We start from the raw sequence: 14,142 nt of genomic DNA on the forward strand, positions 1-14,142 counted from the left end.
AGAGCGTTTCCACCAGGACTTATCTGCAATGGAAAAATTGTTGTATTAGAATTGTTGTATTTAAAGTAATAAATTATTTAAAAATATTTTTCGTTTCTTTTAAGCCGTTGTAACACAAGGAGGAAACAATCCACTGTATTTATCGTCATGCTAAACAACATTCTCTATCATGTTCCAAGTAAGTTTTCATCTTCGGACACTGATTATCCAGTGAGTGGTCAGTTTATTAGGTGTACTCACTTCAGTAATAGCTCTTTCAGGAATACTATATGCACGGATTCAGTGCCTGAATGGGCAAGTTGAACCTTTAAGTGATGTTGAACTTGGAAAGTAGTTGCAGAGCTGCTTTTAGCTCTTCATCATCTTTAAAATGAGTCCCACGAAGATGCGGTTCCTCAGGTGATCAGTTAACAATCCTTTTGTGTCCCTGAAAATCGATGCCATTACTTTTTCAGATGCTAGTTGGGTTCGTAACTTTTTATGGTTTGGAGATTACTTGTGTTTCCACTGTATGCTTTCCAATATGGATTCAGATTCATAAAAATATAGCCATGTTTCATCATCAGCCACCAAAAAGGATAAAAATGTATCCGGATTAGCAAGAATTAATTTTATATTCTCCTTTGGCTCCAACCTCTGCCATGAACGGAAAAGTTCCTTGGAACCCATCCTGCGCAAATTCTGGACATTTCGAAATGCTTCCACAAGAAATGTTAAGTACTTTTTCAAGATCCAACGCTTCTGTTTTCTAAAATATTTTTCTCCAAAGATAGCAATTATTTCAGAATTGATTGTTTCAGGTGACCAACCAGACCATGGTTCATCTTTATTTGACTTCCGTCCTCTTTTGAACTCTGCCGACCATCTTCGAACAGTAGCATAAGTGGGCGATACTTCTCCAAACGCCATAGCAATTGTTTTATGGATTTCTTTAGCATTTCTGCCCTCTTTGGTGAAACATTTGATTACTGAACCATAAACGACTTGTTGGATATTTATTCCTGTTCTTCTTCTTCCATCTACTAACAAAATAAATAAATAAAATTGCAGAATATAACACATTGCCCAAGAATTTTTTGTTATATCTCTTTTACAGTGATAACCAGAGAGACATTTCAGAATAAACACACATCTCGTCCCATCTTGTCAGGGACGGGATGTTGTGTATTCAGTGGTCGATTTGTTTATGAAGCTTATCAACGACTTCCGCCATGCAAAACCAGTTTCGACAACAGAAGGAAGCGCCGATGTCCTGTGAGTAATATTTATTCAGCCGTTGTAGAATTACCAGAAATCGCTGGCGTGACAACGTCAGCGTGTTTCTAGCAATTGGTGGCCATTGCACTTCCTGAATAGAGGGGATGCAACTTTTCAGCCAGTAAAAACCCTTCTTCAGCCATTTTCGATGCTCCCAGCAGAATAGTGAAACGCACCTATAGAAACCACAATTTTCAGGTAAGGAAACATTTCTTATTTGTCTTGTTGGAATGTCCTCGGATAACTGTGTATCTGCTGACTCTTTTAGTAGACACCAAGAAAAAAGTCTGTCATCGTACAACGAATGGTGTTTTATTAGCATGAAGATTAGAATCTATGGACTGGAAACGTAACAAAAACGTTTAATTGGAAAAGCACTCTGGGATTGGTCTATTCAAACTTTTATGAGTCACTAGAAGGCGTGGTATACATCAGAAATGCCCGACTTTCTTCTGAAACTATAAATATCGTAAGGAAACTTTAAAATAGTTGCAGATTCACTCCTCCAATCAGCGCATGGTAACAAACTTCAGGTAATTGTGCAATAATCTAAGTATGAACATCGAGTACTACAATCACAGTATATGGGATACGAATTACCTTCTGATATGTAAGAAAAAAAAATAATAATTGCCAAATAACTGGCCCGACCTTAATTAAATTTAGGATGGCTAGATAAATCTTTCTAACAGAGCAGAATATAAAATATCATGAAAATCCACCCACTGAGAGTCGAGTTATTACGTGCGGACGGACATACATGGCGCTTGACACATATATAAATAAATTTTCTGTTTACTCTCCAGTGCGACCACACGGTCCGTGGAGTTCATCGCTTTTCCAACGTGGAAATATCTTGAGGAAACCACTTCCCTTGTTCATCAACCACATCTCCCAGATTCAAACACATCATCTTTCAGGAGTTTCTTAATTTGGGGGTCCTACGAAAATTCCTTCCTTAATATGTTAAATTAGGAAACCCACTTCTTAACTATGCAAATCCGTTATCTTCTTTATTAGTGCCTTCACGAAATTTTTCATCAATCCAAGTGCAGGGGCGGAAGAAGAACCTTGTTTGATTGCACTGAATGACTGTATTGTCCAACTGAATTAAATATAGGAACTGATGGAAATTCGTTGCCATTATGAAGCAAAACTGCTTTTAAACTTCATTTTGAGGCGTCTATGAATAAACGCCGCTCATCTGACTTTTGCACAACACCTAGATCTTTCAGAAGTCCAATAATGTCTTTGCAAAAACACCTACCATCCTCCGCAGCAAAATATTTCAAAAACTTTTCATGTCTTTTTCTAAACACTGAATTCTTTGTTCCTGCTGTAACCTAGAACCTCATAGATCAGCTTGTTCTTTCAGCAAATTTAAGTCTCGAACCTACTGGCTGATAGGCGACATCTTGTGAACTGGTAGAAGGATCCCCGAGAGTAGGAGGGCTAGTCTTTCTCTCTTCGTTTAGGATGTCAAGAAGGAAACAAGCAACAATATCCATCATCATGGTTGCCAATATCTTAAACCAACTTTCAGGTAAGTTTTATCTTCGAAATGTGTTATTCTCACTGGGTTTACGTATTTCTAATATGACTCCATTCTTTTTGAATTGAGTTGTCCAAACCACTGTGTGATGTTTCTTTCTTTTGTTTTTTATTATTTATTTTATTTTATTTTTTACAGCTGTATGTTGTCAGAGCAACAACACGAACAATCTCAGATTTTTTCTTCACATTGGAGCGCCCCCACAGACAAGTCCATCTCAAAACAATGAGGACAGGAATTATGGACAAAGGAACAGACCCGCTTCAGGAGTTCCACAGGATGACTCTTCAGGTAAATCCCGAAGTGAAAAATTTCCTAAATGCAAATAGTTCCCGCGTGCCTGATTAGATCGTATTGGTACAGACAGTATGTCCTGTCCACCTACGCAGAAAAGGTGTGAGTTCGAATCCCGGACATGACAAGAGAATTTTTTTTATTATTATTGAAAAGCCTCGTCAATGAATGGCTGTATATTTTGAGAAGGCATATTTCCTTTATCATTTTTGAAGAAAATTTAATGACCATTGTATCTTGTACTCTCCAGGTGCCCAAGAAGGAAGAATTCCTCAAAATGTTCCCTCCCAGGGGTGGAGCGGAACAGATACAGGAAGACCATGGCAAAGCGGTTCCGATTTTTTAAACAAAATACGTACACGTAAGTTTTTATCACAATTATTTATGATAATAATCATAAAGATCTTCAAAGTTTAATACAGTGCCCTACCAATTTATTAGAGTCCACACATCAATTGCGTGCCTCTGATTAGCCATAGCTCTATGAAAGAAATTAGTCGAATTACAAAAAGGTTTAAGGCCTTTTCAATGGCCAGTTTCATTAGAAGCCTTTTAGGGTGACTTAGAGGATTTATCCTCGAACTTCTGATCTAGCAGAAATTCTCCAATAGTTCTTATGAGATTCCCAGTGTCTTATGAGATTTCAATTATAGAATATGTGGTTCTTGGGCTACCCCTACATTTTATTTATATATTTTTTTTTTTTGTTATATTTTCTAGCTCAGCTAGAAAGTGGCTTTGGAAATCTTCCTCAGCAATGGCAAAGTGGACAACAAAATCAGCGACCCAGCAATTGGCAACAAGGTTTTAATCCGATCAACGACTTTTCCCAGAAACTTTTTGGTAAGTTTTTACCTTTAAATCGCCTAATGGAATAGCTAAGGCATTAAAAAAAATAAAGTAGTATTGGTTGAAAAATAATTTAAGGAAATCAGTGAAGAGTGGAATGAAAGTAGATTGTGTTATGACGCAACATGATGACGAATTAACTTGTGAAAAATGGACATTATTTCTAAATCTAAAATATGTAAATTAATTGGCGCATACACTGAAAATCTGTATTTAGCAGAGTTGAAACTGAACGAATGTGAGAAATTAAGCAGTTCTCTGGGAGTTTCGCATTTCAGTTCTTGAATTCAGCTCTCCTTCTCGTGGAGCTGAATTCACCTGGAGCAGCTTATTGGGCACACAAAGGGTGCCCAAAGGGTGAATGTTCTCTGGGAGGCCTATTGCTGCTAGACTCTTATGGAGCCTCTTTGACACCATGCCGTTGGTTGAGAAGGTGATCGGATGGTCATTACTTATTCCATATACCCCAAGGGCTCAAATATGGTGACTATGGGCTTGACACATCCAGAGTCATCAGCTGGATATCATCATTCTTCTCTTTTTTGGAGATTCCCTCCTACTTCTCTCTGTCTCTGTCTCTCACTCAAAGAGTACTAAAATTCCGTGGTGCAGTGCGTGGGTAAGGCCCACACACTGCATCACGGAAAATTAGTTGGCCGAAACTATCAGTTGCTGACTGGTAAAGAGATTGAAGCTATGACAGGAGAGACCGACAAATACCTAGGGATGATGCAGGCTGAGCGGTTAGAACAAAAGGAAATCAAGAAGTGCCTGGCCGAAAAATATCATCAGAGACTCAGAAGCCTGCTGAAAGCAAAATTGAACGGAAGGAACACAGTTAAAGCCATAAACACCTATGCAGCACCAGTACTAACATACACATTCGTGATCATAGATTGGACTAACACCGAGCTAGAAGATATCATGCGAAAGACAAGGACAATGATGACCAAGAGTCTCCAACACCACCCGAAGTCAGCAGTGGAGAGACTAACAATAGCTCGGAAAGAGGGAGGAAGGGGCCTGATAGACCTGATAGAACAACAGAAAACAGCGATAGTTAACCTGAAGGATTACTTCCAGAACATCAGCACCACTCCAACAGGCCATAAGGAAGTTAGATAAGTGGTAAACCCCACTCAACCTAAGCGAGGAACACTCTCCCGCCCAGACGGTACAAGAAACGAAGTTAGAAAGGTGGATAAAGAAGACACTCCATGGCAGACACTACAATGACCTCCATCAAGATCACATAGATAACACTGCTTCCAATGCATGGCTCACAAGCGAGACGCTCTTCCCAGAGACTGAAGGATTCATGCTGGCCATCCAACACCAGGTATTCAACACCAGAACTATAGAAAATACATCGCGAAGGAGCCCGGAATGTCAGATGACACATGTCGACGATGCCACCTGGCCTCAGAAACGATCCAACATATCACCGCGGGGTACAAGGTGATCACCCAGACCAGTGGTTTTCAAATCGGGTGCCGCGGCACACTAGTGTGCCGCAACAACATTCTTGGAGTGCCGTGTAATTTGGGTTTATGTTACTTAAAGTCATTATTATTATTTTTTTAATTTATATATTTATTTCATTATAAAAAGGGTAAAATATAAAGGGTACGATACAATATCCATTGTACCGTATCTTTTTAATTTTGTGGTGATCTGTAATTGATCTTTATTTAATACCTCTGTATAAAGAATAAAATTATTATATAGGTATATATTAAAAGGTCGAAAACCACTGTTTAGGTATTTATTTTGGCCTAGGGGTGACGTGAAAAAATTACTGGGACAGTAAGGGCGCCGTGAACCGAGAAAAGTTGGGAACCTCTGACCCAGACTGAGTACACTCACAGACACGGCCAGGTAGCCAGAATAATACATCAGAATCTAGCGAGGAAATACCAGTTGACCAAAGCAAGTGTACCGTACTATACGTACGAACCCCAGGCAGTACTAAAGACTCCAACCCACAAGCTGTACTGGGACCGCGCCATAATAATAAAGGATAAGACCATCCCGCACAACAGACCGGACATAACCCTTGCGGACAAGATGGAGAAGGCTACCTGCCAGATTGACATAGCGGTGCCCAACACTAGCAATGTCCAGAAAACCCATGAGGAAAAAATTAGGAAGTACACGAACCCGAGACATGAGATCAAGGAGATGTGGCATATGCAAGAAGTATCAACCATCCCAATCATCGAGTCAACAACCGGTATGGTACCAAAGACTCTACATAGCAGCCTAGCCGCAATAGGTCTTCCAGAGAACACCTACAAGGAATTCCAGAAAGTCGCAATCCTGAACACCTGTAGGGCAGTCAGAGAGTTCCTCGACCGACAGTAACACCAGACATTACAACCACCCTGTGTACTTGGTAGCAGTACCCATCACGGAGTGGAATCCCCCAATCAGTGAGAAATAATATAAGAACAACAATAATAATAATAATATCTCTGACTTCCTGTCTTAGGTCTAAGTACTTCATGATCTTCTCTTCGTATGTTTTCTGGAGTATGATTGCTGGTGTTGGGACATAACCCTCATCAACATTTCCTTCTTGCTGATGAGGGTTATGCCTGGTGTCTTGTGCGGAATTGTTTTGTCCGTTATTATGGCAGAGACCCCTGTATATATTGTGAGTAGGGGTCTCAACTACAGCCTGGGGTTTATATTTGGAATAGATACAATTTATTTGGTCAACTGGTATTTTTGCGCTAGCTTCTGATGTATTATCCTGGCGACATCTTCATGTCTGTGAGTGTAATCTATGTGGGTCATCACCCTGCATCCCAGTGATGCGCTGGATTCTTTCTGGTGCCAGGTGACATCGTCAGCATGCGTAATCTGTCACTCCGAGGTCCTTTGCGATGTATTTCCATTAGTTCGTGGTGTTGAATACCTGGTCTTGGATGGCAAGCATGAATCCTTCGTTCTCAGGTGAGGGTTTCTCATTCGTGAACCAAGCGTTGGAAGCCATCTTATTTATGTCCTCACGATGGTTATCATTGTAATGTCTGCGAGGGCAGTGGTATCGTCACCGTCCTCCCCACACCGGGTGGAAAAGGCCCGGGTTCCTTCGATGATGCGAGGAACTTTTATGGGCATTTTTCACTCCATGCACATATTTTCGTCTTTGTTTCTTCTGTCTATGTGAGTTTGAGCGTTGATTGTCTTTTGTCTTTTTTTTTTTTTTTTTTTTTTGGCTTAGTAGATTGGCGCTGTACGTTTCTATAAGTGATTCTGGAGGTTGTAATGTCCCTCTGCTTCTCTTTTCCAATGATGTCAATGAGTGCCCTCCCTCCTTTCTGGACAATGTTCAGTCGCTTGATGGCCGATTTCGGATGGTGTTGGCGGCTGTTCATCATCATTATCCTCGTAGATCTCATAATCGCCTGCAGCTCAGTGTTGGTTCAATCTATGATCTCGAAGGAGTACGTTAGTACTGGGACTGTGTGACTATGTTTCCACCATTCAGTTTGATTTTAGCAGGCTCCTCAATCTCTTATGGTATCTCTCAGTCAGGCGGACCTTGATCTCCTTATGTTCTAACTGGTGGGCTTGCACCATCCCCAGATATTTGTATGTCTCTCTGTCTTGTTATAGATTCAATCTCTTCAGCTGGTAGTTTCGTCCGACTGGATGTCCTTGATGCAATCCATGGGTTTTGCAATTGTCTAGGCCAAATTGCATTGATGTCAGTGCTGAACTATTCGGTGATCTGGAGCAGCTGTTGAATTGATTCTGAGTTGCAGCATGGAGTTTTATATCATCTATGTACATCAGGTGAGAGAGGATGTACAGATTATTCCTTCCTTTGTTTTGTTTATACCAGTGCTTGCTGTTATTGAGCATGGTGGACTGTGGGTTGAATGCTAGACAGAACCATAGTGGGCTAAGGCCATCTCCGTGGAAGATTTCTCTTATGATAGGTATTGATCTGGTCGTGATATTTTAGACCTTAATGGTGGTCATTCATTTTTCCATGGGCGGTTTTAGAAAGTGTGCAGGGTCGGGCTGACTTTGTAGATCTTCAGTGTCTCTGTCAGCGAGCTATGGAGCACCGAGTCGAAGGCCTTCCAGTAGTCGATGTAGGCCGTGTACAAGAGTCTCTGACTCAAGGATTGTCTCTGCGTAGCGTATCATCCAAAAAAGAAGAAAAGATATTATTATTTTTAGACCATCCGAATAATTAAATTCATCTGCCGTACTATGTATCTTATGTCTGTTAATTGTGTGTGTTCTCTGGTCTATTTGTCTGTTTTGCTGGACGAAAAATTCCAGTTTCTGGGGGGGGGGGAACCATGCTATCTATGATTGAGACAGACTAACTCAGCCAAGGAGTAAAAAAAACTCATTAAAGTTCTTCGCGTTATCGACTGGATTTGAACATTCTGAGATTCTTATTCCAATATTTGTGAAAGTTATCTCTTCCTGGGGTTCGTCAGTTGTGAGATTTCCTGATCGGCTGTTGTACTTTTTCTTCCTGAATCTGTCATTCTCTCATGTCTTTGATTTTTGCGTTCACGTCCTTGGTTTCTTTTTTTTTTTTTTCGTTCTAGTTCTATCCAGGGGACTCGAATGTTACGTCTTACTTTATTGCGCCATATGTTTCCTCAGAATTTCTTGATCGTCTTCTGTTCAGGTGGCCGTTTTCCATCTCTCCCGTCTTGTGCGATACTTCTGTAGAAGGCTCTTTGATTTTCATGGAAGATTCGGTTGTTTATGTTCCTCTGGGAGCTCTCTTTGCATCGGCGTAGTATCTTGCTGAGTGCGAGGAGATTACCTGACTATTCTCCTATTCTCTGATCTTTGGTCTCTTGTTTGCTGTGGACGTGTTCTCTCTTCTCTTAAGGATGCTCTTCACTTTTCCAATCAGTTTCATATTTTTATGACCTCATTGGTACTGGGTCAATTGGCCTATCTTGACTGTTAATTCTTATATCTTCTGCTGAAGTCTTATTTCTCGAGCTGGTGGTTTCTTGTTTTTTGCTTATTCTTCTTCTTGTGCTGGTCTCTCTTTTCTCTTGCATTAATCCTTCTGGCTGCTATGGCAGCACAGTGTACGGCTGTATGGATGGCCTCCAATCTTGCACCGTTATTGTCGAGGTAATGTTGTATTATTAGTCGATTGAGGTGATCTGCAACCTACACAGGATTCTATTGGGTCTCTGCATCGGTATCACGTGGGTCTTTGTGAGGTTCATTCCCTCGTTCCACTCGTCTTCTAATCTGTACATATTTTGCTCGTCTCTGTCCACTTCAGGTGCTCTGGATTGTATTTCTTCTTGCTCTTCCTCCTCCTCTGGTTCCATGTCGTCCAAGTTCTTTGTTCTTTGTAATCGCTCGCTCCATCCTGCTTCATTTTTCCCAAGGTTGCAATAGCTATCAGATTCTTCTTGATGATGGTCTGACTCGGGTCTCTAATTGGCTGTTCGGTGACCTGAACAGTCGGGAATCATTCCAAGTCTTTCATGTGCAGTTTCATCTTGTACATTGTCATATCGGTCTCTATCTTGATTATTTCGTAGTGTGCTCGTATGATGAACGCATTGATTTCGATGCGCCACTTCATGCTCTGGCTTCTTTTTCCTTCCTGGGAGATCACTAGTACAGTTGCACAAGAAGCACTTCCAGCAGGTTGGGGTGGATGGGCTTGCCCTTAGTTTTGTAGCCATACGGGAGGCAGTGGCACTCATTCGACTGTCGTCAGCAGGAGGCTATCTCCGACTTTTCGAACCGATCCCTCTACCTAAGGCCTGAAAGAGAATGACTTTATCCGGGGCCACACTTGATGCAATATGATTATTACTTGTTTTCGAGTCTTGTGTATATTCAGTAATCCTTTATGGTGTTGAAACCTGCGCATCTGCTGCCCCAACTATTGTTAAGCGAACCTATGCAGCAAAATATTGATTAGTGAGATAGGCCTCATATATCTCTGAATGCTCCCTGACATTATCGCTAATCGTAAGAAGGCTACCATCCTTTGTTAAACAAAAGAAAGACTCATCTTCATTGCAAAAATGATGACTGGATTTATCTCCCAACCTAACCTCTTAAAAAGCTGCACTTAGTAGATTTTTCAACCCCACCTACGAGCCACACCTGTACTGACTGCGAATTCCAACAGGCTTGTCTTATCTAACCAATTCATGTCTAACCTAAAGCTAATCGTGCTAGAAGGCATTGATGGTTAAATCTGAAATTCCACCAATTCCTCATGAAATTTTCCACTAGTAAGAGGTATAGAAGCAAAATGGTAAATCTGTCACCTGCCAGAATGCCTTAAAAACACCGGATATCATTGGAAAGTGATCGATGCAGCTACCCAGACTGATGCAATCTTAAATTCTAATGATAATCTAATGATAGTGGCACGTTATATATCAATAAATTCCTGGTGTCTTATGTTTAATGAGTATAATTGATCACCTTCGTGTAATTAGTCATGGCCTTGTCCTTTTATATTGTATGCCCCTAATACTGTCCTATGTAATCCAACCTTTGTAACCTCCTGGCACTGCTACCATGATGATATCATTGTACACACGTCACCTGTACAATCAAGATTGTTTGTTTATAACTGAGTTTCTGAGCCATTAACAATCTTAAGATGAATTTTTTATTGGAGTCTGCAGTGACACCACAGTTTTTTAAATGTTTCCTAGGTGTACGGAAAAATAACTTCCTAAAAATTCCTGGCTTTAATCAAGGGCAAAGTGGAAGTGCACCTGGAAGCACTGGACAACTGGGTAACAATCCATTCACCGATTATTATCTACCAAGTTTAGGTAAGTATTTTTTTTTCTTTTAAAAAAATATATATTCAACAAAAACACGCACCAAATTCCAAACCTCTTAATTCTTCTAAATGGTGCTCATATCTTCTGTATTTTTCAGTACATGTTTTCCAGCTGAACGACATATTACTACATCTGCCACTTACTTTTCAAACAGCCCTACATTCAATATATTTTTCATTATATGTTTTCCATTCCAGCTCAAGGAGAACATGACTTATGAAATATTCTTGCAGGTGTTCCTCAGGGGCAGAATGGAGTTAATTCAGAAGGGGCCGGGCAGTCGGATTCATCAAGCTCCAAGAGACAGTCACCTATTCGTAAGTTTTGTTTCCAGGACCATTTACGAGAATTCGCATTTTATTTAAAATAAAACTTACATCAATTTCTTATAGCAGAGGTGTAAAAAAGACCCAATATAATGAAAGACCATTAATCTTTAAAATTTCATGGCTATCATCACGAGTTATTCCATGTTTACTATTAATAAGTAAGTATTATTATTACTATTATGTTACTTATTAAAAATGTGAAGTAACCTCCTCCCCTCTCTGATCACTTAATTTTTGCTTCTTGCATAAAGGGAGGAATGAAATATTTTCTTATATTTTCGAGCTATATTGGAAGATCACAGGAGAGGGTTGTGTGGGTTTACGCGTGTTATCTTCTCATGTTGGACATTACAAATAAAATAGCACTGATACTGCTCGCAGATAGCTTACAATTAGGGTCGCAGTAAATGGTAGTCCTGACAATACGCCTCCCTGTGGATACCATTAAAGTCTTTGGATATGGTCATTAACAGCATGAGATTCCTTTTTGAACGTTACCTGATTGAACTGTTGTGCTAGATCTTTATGTATTTCAATACAAGATTTCACTGGCTTATGACAAATACATTGCCAGCTGTTGCACTTGCGTCACCAGTACCTTAACTTTTGTTCATCGGTGCGCGTACATTGCGGTTTTAGATTTCTGAGAAAATTTTCATTTTTTTTAAAATACTATTTCCACCACGTTTAAGTGCTGTTCGGTAAACTATCTGAACAGCACTTAAACGAACAGCACTGTTCTGTAAACTATCTGATCTCTCTTTAGAATGCGGATACCAACCCGGTGATTCAAATCCTTTCGTGTCAGGAGGTTCGCCTACATCACAGAACAAGTGGCCTTGGATGGTAAGTGCACAAAGCCAATTTTTCTCTTAAACAATTACCTCATGTTAGTTACATCAGCTGCGAATTCTTAGTTCCTTGACCCAGACTCAAACTCCATTAGCCGTTTGGTGTTTTACAGGTCGCTCTTTTCTTGGAGCCTCAAACCTATCAGTGCGGGGGCGTTGTGATATCGGACCAATACGTCCTCACTGCCGCTCACTGTTTTCACAACACATCTGGACAGCCAATGTAAGTTCATCTCAAGTGATCTTCCCATTTCTGAATAAAAAAGAAAGTAATTGTAGCCAGTCTCTCCCACCATCTCTCATTTTTTATTATTTATCTTCAGATCCAAATCTCTCATGTACGTGCATGCTGGATCAGAGAGCCTTAATAACAGTGTCGAGCTCGACATTGAGGAGATCAAAATTCATCCATCATTTGTATATACGATCCTCCAAGATGATCTGGCCATCGTGAAGATTGCAAGATCTTTATCCATGTTCCAACCTGTATGTCTGCCATCGATTGACCTACTCGGCATAACAGAAAATGCCACCCTCATTGGTTGGGGATACACAGACCACAGTAAGTACAGTGGGATATAATTTTCTTGTGCCCAACCCATATCGATATGCAAACCTTTTGCCCAACCCATATCAATGCAAAACATTTTGAGATTTTGGATTTTGGCGAGATATTTTTTCAAATATTTTTGCACAAACTAAAATTTTTATTATATTTTCAGGAAATGTTATGGCAGCAGTCCTTCAAGAAGCATCAGTTCCCATATTGAACGGGACCATCTGTAGAGAAATCTTCAGAAACATGGATGGGGAGCACTTGTCCAATACCATCTGCGCTGGAAATATCCAAGGCAATATTGGTGCATGTCCTGTAAGTTGATATATCCAAATTAATGAAAATTTCTTCTAATAGACGAAGAAATATTACTTTGTAGAATAGTTATTGATATTACTTGGGCCATGAATCAATTTTTTACATTAAAATTTTACTTTTTCTAATCAGAAAAAATAGAATTTTTCGGATAATGTTCCAATACACGTTGAAGGACAATATAATACCAAAATTATGCATACCTCTGAGATTTGTAAAACAACAGATCCCTGAAGCAATGCAATTACTGTTGGGCCAGGATCTCCCACATCTTTACTGTTAGGACCTGAACATATGTGCATCAGGTCAGGGCCTCCAGACCACCTAAATCAGGCACTCAAAGATATTATTTTAGCAATAAATCTGTTCGTGTTATTACAACAAACTTAATTATTATGAAGATATGTTTTAATAAAGTTTAACAATGAAAGCTCCAAATCCACATATCAATCCCAAATATACTGCCCAAAAGTTAAGATTCAATAAGCAGTGACCAAAGTGAGGAAATGCTTGCTGAATCACGTTGTAAAATAACAAAATGTTATATAAACTAATTATTTGTTTCTATTTCTTTCAGGGAGATTCAGGAAGTCCCCTGATGGTGAAAGTCAATAACCAATGGATTCTTATTGGCATTGTATCTTACGGAATAAATTGTAGTGGAAGTCGACCCTCAGTATTCGTCAAGGTATCCAGCTACCTTCAATGGATAAAAGAAAATACTAAATAGCTGCGCCACCTTCTTCAGAAACTCTGAACCTGCAAAGAGAAGAAACTTCTTGTCACAGCTCAAACAATTTGTGATGAATTCTTTTGTAATTTCATCCAGACTGTGAGTAGAATGGTAGCAAGAAAACACACTGTCTCTTCATCGGGACAACAGAGAAGATTGCGCTGAAGAACATTGCTTTTCAATCCATCCCGCCAATGGTCAATGTTTGACCTTCTCCAGGTTAGTTTCACCAGGACAGGTATTTCAAACCTTCCTCATTGATCAAATATATGCTGGTTATCAAGGATATGTTTTGGCATTCAGAGTGCAACTTTCTAGTGGGACCAAGGGTGCGACACCAGAACAAGCTCCTCCTCACCATTTCTTCTCCTCCAGGACCTCGATGCCCAATCGAAGTTCTGGAGTAGCAGAAATTTTCTAGCTTTAAATTATTTATATTAAAAATTACAATAATTGTAATGCTGTTCCATCTAGTTTTTTTTTTTTTTTTTTGGATTCACCTACACTATTCACTAAAAATGTAAGAAACAAACACTAACTCAAAAACGTTTTATTATACTAGGACAAAAGGTAAGTGAGATA

The 14,142-nt window shown here is 39.7% G+C and overlaps 1 protein-coding gene across 1 annotated transcript; it reads left to right on the forward strand.

Moving 5' to 3' along the window:
- The first annotated feature begins 1,295 nt into the window (after nucleotides 1–1,295).
- On the forward strand, nucleotides 1,296–13,973 carry LOC150083850 (serine protease 30-like). Its single transcript, XM_090374898.1, has 12 exons — nucleotides 1,296–1,455; nucleotides 2,633–2,800; nucleotides 2,948–3,100; nucleotides 3,354–3,464; nucleotides 3,824–3,946; nucleotides 10,642–10,764; nucleotides 11,010–11,093; nucleotides 11,872–11,951; nucleotides 12,070–12,179; nucleotides 12,280–12,518; nucleotides 12,679–12,827; nucleotides 13,405–13,973. The coding sequence occupies exons 2-12, from the start codon at nucleotides 2,734–2,736 to the stop codon at nucleotides 13,555–13,557; spliced, it is 1,392 nt and encodes a 463-aa protein (XP_090231024.1). The 5' UTR covers nucleotides 1,296–1,455; nucleotides 2,633–2,733; the 3' UTR covers nucleotides 13,558–13,973.
- Nucleotides 13,974–14,142: the final 169 nt, after the last annotated feature.

The sequence above is a fragment of the Mastigoproctus giganteus genome, chromosome 6, assembly GCF_048544385.1.
Source record: "Mastigoproctus giganteus isolate SK-2022 chromosome 6, ASM4854438v1, whole genome shotgun sequence".
In the NCBI taxonomy this organism is placed as follows: Eukaryota; Metazoa; Arthropoda; class Arachnida; order Uropygi; family Thelyphonidae; genus Mastigoproctus; species Mastigoproctus giganteus.

What these genes read in the sequence shown, in the direction of transcription:
- LOC150083850 (XM_090374898.1), top strand. Translation starts at nt 2,734, where the DNA reads ATGTCAAGAAGGAAACAAGCAACAATATCCATCATCATGGTTGCCAAT. An exon ending in CAAGAGACAGTCACCTATTC is followed by an intron (nt 11,094 to 11,871) that starts GTAAGTTTTGTT and finishes ATCTCTCTTTAG; the next exon opens with AATGCGGATACCAACCCGGT. An exon ending in AACACATCTGGACAGCCAAT is followed by an intron (nt 12,180 to 12,279) that starts GTAAGTTCATCT and finishes ATTTATCTTCAG; the next exon opens with ATCCAAATCTCTCATGTACG.